Source organism: Schistosoma mansoni, chromosome 1 (assembly GCF_000237925.1).
Source record: "Schistosoma mansoni strain Puerto Rico chromosome 1, complete genome".
Lineage (NCBI taxonomy): Eukaryota > Metazoa > Platyhelminthes > Trematoda > Strigeidida > Schistosomatidae > Schistosoma > Schistosoma mansoni.
In genome coordinates, this window is record NC_031495.1 from 62,086,660 (window position 1) to 62,095,730 (window position 9,071).

The 9,071-nt window shown below is 37.5% G+C and overlaps 2 protein-coding genes across 2 annotated transcripts in view; one reads left to right on the top strand and one right to left on the bottom strand.

The window, feature by feature from the left end:
- Positions 1-2,498, top strand: part of Smp_152000 (ubiquitin-specific peptidase 8 (C19 family)) — a gene marked incomplete at its 5' end in the record, with an annotated part of 43,644 nt that extends 41,146 nt beyond the window's left edge. The window contains one exon of the mRNA XM_018795124.1: positions 2,015-2,498. Coding sequence (XP_018649468.1) covers positions 2,015-2,098 — 84 coding nt within the window. The 3' untranslated portion in view covers positions 2,099-2,498. The remainder of the gene's footprint in view (positions 1-2,014) is intronic.
- Positions 2,499-2,947: 449 nt separating this feature from the next.
- On the bottom strand, positions 2,948-7,816 carry Smp_055920 (putative ubiquitin conjugating enzyme E2). Its single transcript, XM_018795126.1, has 5 exons — positions 7,609-7,816; positions 7,522-7,572; positions 7,358-7,490; positions 7,251-7,322; positions 2,948-3,995 (listed from the first exon to the last, which is right to left on the bottom strand). The coding sequence occupies exons 1-5, from the start codon at positions 7,770-7,772 to the stop codon at positions 3,516-3,518; spliced, it is 900 nt and encodes a 299-aa protein (XP_018649470.1). The 5' UTR covers positions 7,773-7,816; the 3' UTR covers positions 2,948-3,515.
- Between the last annotated feature and the right edge of the window lie 1,255 nt (positions 7,817-9,071).

The following is a 9,071-nucleotide window of genomic DNA, read 5'->3' on the forward strand; positions in this document are numbered from 1 at the left end:
AAAACTTGTAAAGTTTTCTACGAATCGTTTTCATGAGTGCTATGGTATCTCTTTAAATATGCCTTGTTCTACTCTTAGTAGTATAGTTCAAATTACAAAATAATCCAGAAGTCTTTTGTGTAATCGACAACTCATATTATAAACAAAAAATAAGTGAAATATTTTGCTGCATAGAATTAGTATTTGAATAATAATCAAACAGACTCTCAGTTGATCATTTCGGAGTCATCTGAATGCAGTTTATTAGAATATATATATGCATCTGCCCTAGGTTATCGATAATGCTTGTTAGACGATGACCCCAACGCCTAAATATTTGGTGTATTGCTCCACTTTACTTTCTCATAAAACATTTATTTAATATAAGCCATCAAATTTAAATGTAAGATAACCCTGTAGTGATTCAGATTTATGTTAAAGTGCATGTTATATCAGTGTTAATCACAATAACTTCTTTGCATATTTTAATTTACTATACATTTATGTTATATAATCGCTTTTAAGAAATCACGTTGGTGTATACATTTCCCAATGTTCAGTAATAATGTCGATCTCCAGACGCATACAGTATAACCTGATGTATACTTTATTGTTTGCAGTAACATGTAGTTATAATGTATACTACTGTTAACTAACTCTTCCCTAATAACTAATTGACAGAAAACTAAAAATATGATTCAAACTCACTGTTTCATGTATCCTTTGGGAATGGTTAGACATTATAGAACTTTTCTTTATGATCACCACCACCTACGTGCCCCAATAAATCATTTACTAGTAAAGAATACAAGATGAATATTGTCCACAGATTTTCAGGTGGCTTTCGAGAAAATTAAGCAACTCAGTCTCCGACCTCTTACTTGAGCATTATGACCCTCCTTCATATACTGTGGTTGCATCAGATGCTCCAAAGTATGATATTGAAGTAGTTATCCCTTATATATTTCCCGATAGATCTGAAGAACCGATCTTTCATTTAGAGTCTTAGCGACAGAACGTAATTATCGCCATATTGAAAAAGGAGCACCTTTGCCGTTAATAAGTTCCACAAAGTGATATACGGACGTCAATTTAAGTGATCATAAACCATTACTAGTCGTATTCGAGTCAAAGAAAGGGATTCGTGTCTACACAGCTAGCTCAATACAACGATGGGCAACCACAGTTACGGGCTACAATTTCAAGACTAAGTACCAGTCTACTACAGGCATGTGCCTTATCGAGACTAATAGGTTCCCAGATGAAAACTGTAAAAGCAACTCTCGTGTCAGCAATAGAAAATGAAATAGAAGTTCGTCAGGTGTTGTTTGAACTACGGGTTACCTTCGAATCAATCAAAGAAGCCATTGCAAATGACAAGGCATTAAGAGAACTGGTCAAACCATCGTTTTCAAGAACTCTTACAATACTTTCGTTGATGTGACTCCCTGGTGGTTGTTGACTCATGTGTTATGTTTGGTCACCGTATTAGAGTTCCGAAATTATTGCGCTAAAAAGTTCTCAAGCAATTTCACAATGGTCACTCTGGAGTCAATAAGATGAAATTATTGGCTCCTTCAATAATTTCTTGAAACCCCTAATCTTTTGGATTTCTGACTATACTCCTACTACTTCTACCACTATGGGATTTGAATCGACAACTGCATCTCTGTGCTAATGTGGTATGGCAACTCGAACTGATGTACGTACGTACGAAGTTCTACGTTGTGACTGACTGACTGATTGGCTCGAAGTTATGCTTGCTTTTTTCCAATGGACTATGATATCGAAAATAAATGCCACAACTGTTCATCTTCCCTGCAATCCTTCAAAGAGTAAATCACAGCAGTGGTCCTAAGCTTGGGATAGTCTTCATACAGATTGTCAGTATTTTCTCTGTATTGAGGTGCAATACGGCAACTTTGGCTAATGGACATGTAAACCACGTTATGACTTATATGAAATTTGTGGTAAACCTTTTATATGCTATAAACTACTCATTTTACTTCACTTTTTCTGCTTTGTTCTCTTTCAGAATGATAATGCTTACATACTCTTCTATGAATTACTACCTCGTGTTGGTGTATTTTTCGAAAATACACATAATATGGTCCGATGAGTTGTTCTAAATTAATTTGTTATTTATTTATAATATATATTTTTACTTTTCAGTAAATAAGAACACAATTTATCACGCTAATTTTTCGTTTGTTTCAACATTCAGATGTATATCTACATATTTTTACCACTAATATTTAATAAAAGACCAGTTCTTATCGTTTTCTGGAAATAAATGTTGGATACTTGTTGTATTTAAAAAAAACCTTGAACATGGCAATGAGTATTTATTAAAAGGAAATGGTAGTAGGACATACTTCTAATTGATAAGTTAGTGGTAGAGATGTAATGCGGAAATGAACCAGTCATGTATTGAATATGTCTTAATTGCAGTGGTTACTATATGGATATTTGAGCTGTACACCTGCCTGGTCGTATTAATACATTAAGTTCCACTACTTACATTTATTTAACTTCACTTTTACTGTCATGATTCGTTGGGGTTTTCCGAAAAAACAATGTAGAACACCTTGTCGGTTTATTCTTGCTTAGCCAACAACGTTTTCTCAATATATATATTTCACACATATGCACTTTTGATTGTTACTCCGTTTTACGAATCACGTTACCGATCCCGAAGATATATATATATATGAAAAGCCACTTTTCCAAGTTTTACTTCTCATTTCAAAATCAAGCGCTTATACCATATAAGGAACAAGGTAAGATGACAGAAAATATATAAGTATCGATTATGCCGGTAACAACAGTACCAACCTACTATTAGAATATGACTTATGAAATGAAAAACCTTTTGGATGATTAAAATTGTAATTTATTATTCCACTTAGCAAACAAATAACGTTTGAAGTGATTTTATCACGAAAACTATGGTAGAAACTAGTATTATTTGCTCTAAAATGTACTTTATTTAATGAACATCAAGAACCTAATAAACAATAATGGACTGAGAAATGCTGATATGTTCACATGCACAAAGATTAAGAAACATAAGCATATAATACATGTTAGCATACGATTATTAATCAGCTTGAACAGTGCTAACTTTGTACAGCCGTTATATCATAGAATAATTATGAAAACGATCAGCGATGGTTGCAGTTTCACTTTGAAACAATTAGAAATAAAATATGCGTAAACTGATCCGCAACTTTAGTTAGACCTAAAGTAAACACCTGAGATTTTGAAAAAGTCGGAGATACTTTTAGTGGGGTGTCGCCATATTCTTTCCGTTTCAGAAAGTAATCAGAAAAAAAATGCCGACAAAGGAATGTAAATAAGAAAACAAACTAAACGAATGTTGGTAGCTACGCTGGAGTCGCTTAAGTAACAGTTAACAAAGTGCACATGATCTTTTAGAAAAGATTCACAAAGCAAGCTATAGATTAAATTAAAACAATGAGTCATAAGGAGACGAAAGAACCAGGTAAATAAACAAGATTAAGGGATTTCAAATATTAAGCTGGAGTGAATGAATGGGCAATATTTGTTTCTGCAGAAGGTACGGGAGTGTCGTCTTCGAGAACTTCATCTACACTTTCTCCTCCATCACTTCTAGCACCAATGCTTGTACAGGCACTTGCACTACTGCTTTCTGTACATGGTACTTCAGCTAGAATTTCGTCTTTGTTTGATGACGCGAAGCCTGAATGTCCGGAATCTGATGATCTTGGGGTGGGGGATAGTGTCATACGTGATTCTCTCCTAGAAGACTCGGAATCCACATTCATACCATGTGAATGCCCAGTAGAGGGATAAGTAGCAGAGTTTGCATATTTTTGTGTCCACAGTCGTGCAATGCGATCATGTTCTGATCTGTTATGCATGTATTGGCTAGCAATAGATCCAACAAGCGGGTCGGCAGGATTGCAATCAGTAAGTAACGAGCAAATGGACAGTAAAACTTTACTAATAGTAAGAGCAGGAGACCAATTATTCTAAGATACGAAAAAAACACGAGGTCGAAATAAATGATGGGATTGCTGGTTAAATGTATTTAAGAAAAATGAATGTATCAACAGATGTTACCAAAAAGCATCATAAGAGCACGTTTAAGCCTACTGGCTGACAAATATTAAGAACTAATGCTGTTACAGGATTCCGCTGTTGATAGGCATTTCAATGTCATTTTTTGTTACATTGTATGAACTACTAAGTTATAATGGCAATTTTTATATGCTAGGTTAGTTCAACATATCAATAATAAGTGAATCAAAGTTCTTCAGTGTTTCTAATTATAAAAAACAATTGCTTATCTACATTACTATTCGCTTAAAATAATTTACTAGTTACTTTTAGATATTTTATGGTGACCCAACTATTGGAATCTGGATAGTAACAACGTCATCAGAATTCGTTAGCTGGAAGTTTTGTAGTATGATTAAGTACTTGGTTGTAAGCATACAAACGACCTCCCACAAATCCATAAGATTAACGGTCGGAAATTCCGCAATACTTTTTCTATTTACTGTGTCAAAAGCAGTAACAGAATAGTCAGGCTGGTGAACTACATACAGAACCCAGTTACTGTAATGAAGCCTCTATTTATAAAATGCTCTACAGATAAGTTTCTTTCCGATGAATTTAGTCAATAGAATTACTGATTTATCATCTTCAAAGGTAAATTGGAAGCAGGTCCACATGATTGGATGCTTCCTTCCATTGCCAACACCGGCTACATTTAGTATGTTAGTTTCAGTGTTTCACATACGTTAGCATCATAAGACCTAATACCAACGTATTATCTTGATTAATCACACTAATGGCGATAGAGAAAACTGAAGGGAGACAAGAGGTTGTGAAAACGGCAAACTGTGAGCTGTATAATCCATGGGGCAGAAGGCTATGCAACAAGATAGGCAGTAAATGCATCTACACTACTGTAACCATTGTCAACAGTATCTGTACAATGGTTTCCTTTTCTTCCGGACATAATTAGTAAGGATAAAATAACCTTGACTAACAGTCAGTAAACTCGTGCACAAACGACAAGTCGGAGTCATATAACCTTCAAGATTCGCAAAAAATACCAATGTGACGAGCCGTAAACCTTTTCGCGTACGCAAAACGCGTTTTTCCTAACTCAGTCATTCCAAGTCCACAGACTGAAAAAATAAGTTGATTCAGATACTATAATTGTTTGACAGTGTTCATTCTGGAAAAAACTAAGGATGATCCTCTAGTTGACTATTCGGTTATGTACGAAAATGTGAACTCGCTGAGGTTTTCAAGATAGTCTTAATTTAAGTTACACTTTAATTAGTTCAAAATTTATCAAAGTGCCTCGAGAGATCCACCCTTTATTCTTTTGATTTCAAGCTTCCTGTAATTTATTACATTTTATTACCAAACTTTTGTCGCTCTTTAAAACATTCTCTTACTAAATTACTTCTACTTCAAAATACTTATCATAGTGTTCTTTTAGTTACATAAGTATTAGACGGGAAAACCTGGACGGATACACACTTGCCCTTGAACCCACGCTATATACACATGATCTTGGCTACTAAAACGAAACTAGTTGGGGTTTGACCATCGATCACCAATTTACCTTTCAGTGGATCCCATGATTTTAGAGAAACGCGAAATAGATAAACTAAGTGACAGCCTTTAATAACAAGGTCCAAATGTGTGACTTGGTAGTTGAAAGCAGTTTCACGACGCCTGTTGACTGTTGTAGGGAAGAAACTGAGCAGTTATTCTTTTGTTACGAATTTCACCATCTGCCGACTTTACGAATTCAGTGGGCTTGACGACCTTTCCAATGCTATTGGTTTCGTTGCTTACGATTGTTTGTGGCCATTATATACACGTATGTTATTCCACATTTAGGTTTCCTTAACTGATCTTATCCCTAGCCTATCAACAACTTTCATTCACTGAACTGATAAGGTCTAATTTTCGCTGAAAGTCTTCAAGAGGTGTCACTAGTTTTTGCTTCAGAGCGAAAACCACAATAGGTTACCCCAGAACCCGACCGTAGCTGATACCTTGACGTGGTGGTCGGGCTAATCTATCGTGATGACCCAACGGAGCTGTATTGGCTGGAACATATGTTTCTGTAGGTCCTACCATGCCAGGCAGGTCTACTGGGGAACGGTAAGACTAAAAGCAGCGACTCAAGGTCTGAGGGCAGAGTCGTACTGCTGACTAGAGGTGTGACAGCAGTAAGGTGTTTCCCTCGGACAGCCAACATCTGCAGCGATGCCGTCTTCTCACAAGGAAAGAAGGGGTCGACCCTAAAAATGTTACGCCTTACCTTAAGGATTTCCGTCCCCAGCGGCATGGCCTTTTGAAGAACGGAACTAACATATCAAAAACCTCCCACAAATAGGCTGTGTGTGACCGGCTTCAAGTAGTTTTCCCTTGGGCTCTGTGGTCACGCTTCCAGGTCGTTAAGACCAGCATTGATCCGGTTTTCATTTCAGGTCCCTCTGGTTACCCCAGAATATATCCCATATTCAGCGTACTCTCTTTACAATCTCAATATTTGGTCTTTCTCATCATGATTACCAATAAATTATTTCGATTTTTCTACAACTCATTGTTATTCCTACCTCGCCGTGCTAAAGTGGTATCCCGACTATATCCGTGTCAGGCTCAATGTTGATGATAATTGACTCAGTAAGTGAATATAGTAACCATGAATGTCTCGTTGTCACCCATAACTTATAATGACACCCGTTTTTAGACTGGAATCCATCCCATAAAAATGCTATTTTTAACTTAATGGTACGATCACTTAGTACTCAGCTACCCACGAAGCGAATTGGACAAGTTTACACGAACAAGAATGGTGTCACTTCAATGACCACACTTAAATGAGTAAAATAAGAAGCAATGTGATTAGCGTACTGGTGGTTGTATTTAATTGGTAAGCTGACTTTCACAATACTATGGCTAAGAACCATTAAGGGATGGTGAGACCTCATGTGTGTATAGAATGGTTAATTTGTTTGGGTGGGACCCTAAAAAACATCCTCTACTGAACAGACAACTAGATTATATAAAGTAGATGATCGTACGATACACATTAAAATCAAAAATTTCTAAATGAGGTGGAATTATGTAGCATTACGACTGAAACTACTTAAGTTAGTCAAATTATCAACAGTTTTAACTAGGATAATTGAGGTTTGCATCCTGATTTACCACTCAGTCGGAAAAACATTTGAGGTAGGGACATAACTTACCTTGAGTATATCTAGGCAAATCACACCTTGACTGTTAATATTGCAGTGATAGATACGAGTTTTAAAAATTACCTAGACGATTAACTGTAACATATAATTAAGAGTACTTTTGGGGGCTTAAACGGATACTCCATAGAAAAGTGAATGTCCAGGAAGAATATTCCACCTTCATAAACAGATCCTTGAGGACCTAATAAAGTTGATACCCATTCATAGAGATTATCTCCTCGCGGAAATGCACTAACAATAAAGTAACTACTAAAAATCATACCTGCAATTGGGCGGAGGATCTGACATGATATCCGTTAATTCCTTTTGTATTCTTAAACGTACGTAATTTCGCATGAATATTACAAACCTTTTCAAACTTGTAGACATGGACTTAGACTTGAAATGTACACTCGAAGGAGGTTTTTGACCATTACAGGATGAAGGCAACGAGTCTACAGTAGTTGAACGACTACTAAAGGCTCTGTCATGTGTACGTTTACGCACTCCACGTCTTGAATCAGAGGAAGACATAGGACTATGTTACAACGACGAAATCGTTGAAATGGCGGGTAACCACTACATAAACTATAACAAATTGTTCAAATGGTTGTGGACGAAATAGAAGAAGCTTTCGCTTAACGGGCTTCCTTGTCTAGTAGCAGTGGATCGCCAATTCCTCCAGACAGAAACCTAGGTATATTAACGATAATAGAGGAAAAAGAAATTGGTAAATCATAGTAAGATGTTATCCTTAGTCCATAAGTATAGGTCAAGTTTCCTCTTAAAGGACTCCTGGGAAGTCGCTTGGACTAGCTCAGTCGGCAATGAATTCCAGCATTTGACAACTCTCAAGGAGTATAAGTTGTGTCTACAGTTTGTTCTGCTATGTTGGGTCTCCAGTTTCTAGGTGTCACCCCTTAGGTTACACGAAGTAACGTCGAATGACTTTGGTGGTTAGGGCCCTTCCCCCGATTCGGCCGTGTAACCGTCAAAGGCTCTATTCTAAGACGTTCAAACTTCTTGTCCAATTTTCCCCAGAGTATCCTATCATTTCTGTCCTGCAAACTGAGGGGAAGGTGAGGGTTGTCAATAAGGTTCATGATTATGAGGGAGTCATCACGAACCGTTATTGATTTCCCAGGTTTTCCAGTGCGTGTAGGTTCGGCACCTTGTTGTTTGGTGGTCGAAGTGCGTTTCCGACTCCTAGGCTCTTTGGTGACCGAACGGTCATTCTTGGGGGTAGACTCTGCGGCCAAGTCACCAGATGATTTCCTTACGATACTTGTGATGTTCAGCTTAGACGGTGAGGCCTGGTCCTTTTTAACTCTGTTGACGTGGGCACAATCACCTACAGAGTTTTTGGGAACCACCACTGAATTCAAGGACTCTGTGCTGGGAGACCCAAGTTTGCTGAGGAAGTCCATTACCGTCGACCTTATAATGGTGATGGGTTCCAGCATGTCATCACTGGTGCTATTACCCGATCCATCGTTAGTGAACCAGTCAATACCCCCTCTTTTGTTTACACTGAGCGTCCTTGTTTGTCTACCTGTTGTATGACTGTCATTTACCAAGTTTCCAGACAACTTGTTCCGCAGACCTGTCGATAGGGCAATGATGTTACCAAGCTGAACTAAAGAGTCCGTGTTGCACATAACACATACCCACCTATGATCCGACTTCCTGAGTCTGTTGTAGACAGCTGCTGTCAGATCTTTACACACTTCATGAAACCAACCTTTGCAGTTGTTGCGCTGCATGCCAGATGTAACAACGAAACGGTGTCCAGGTCGTTTGCAAGAATCTTTCATGACTATGTCGATATAAACT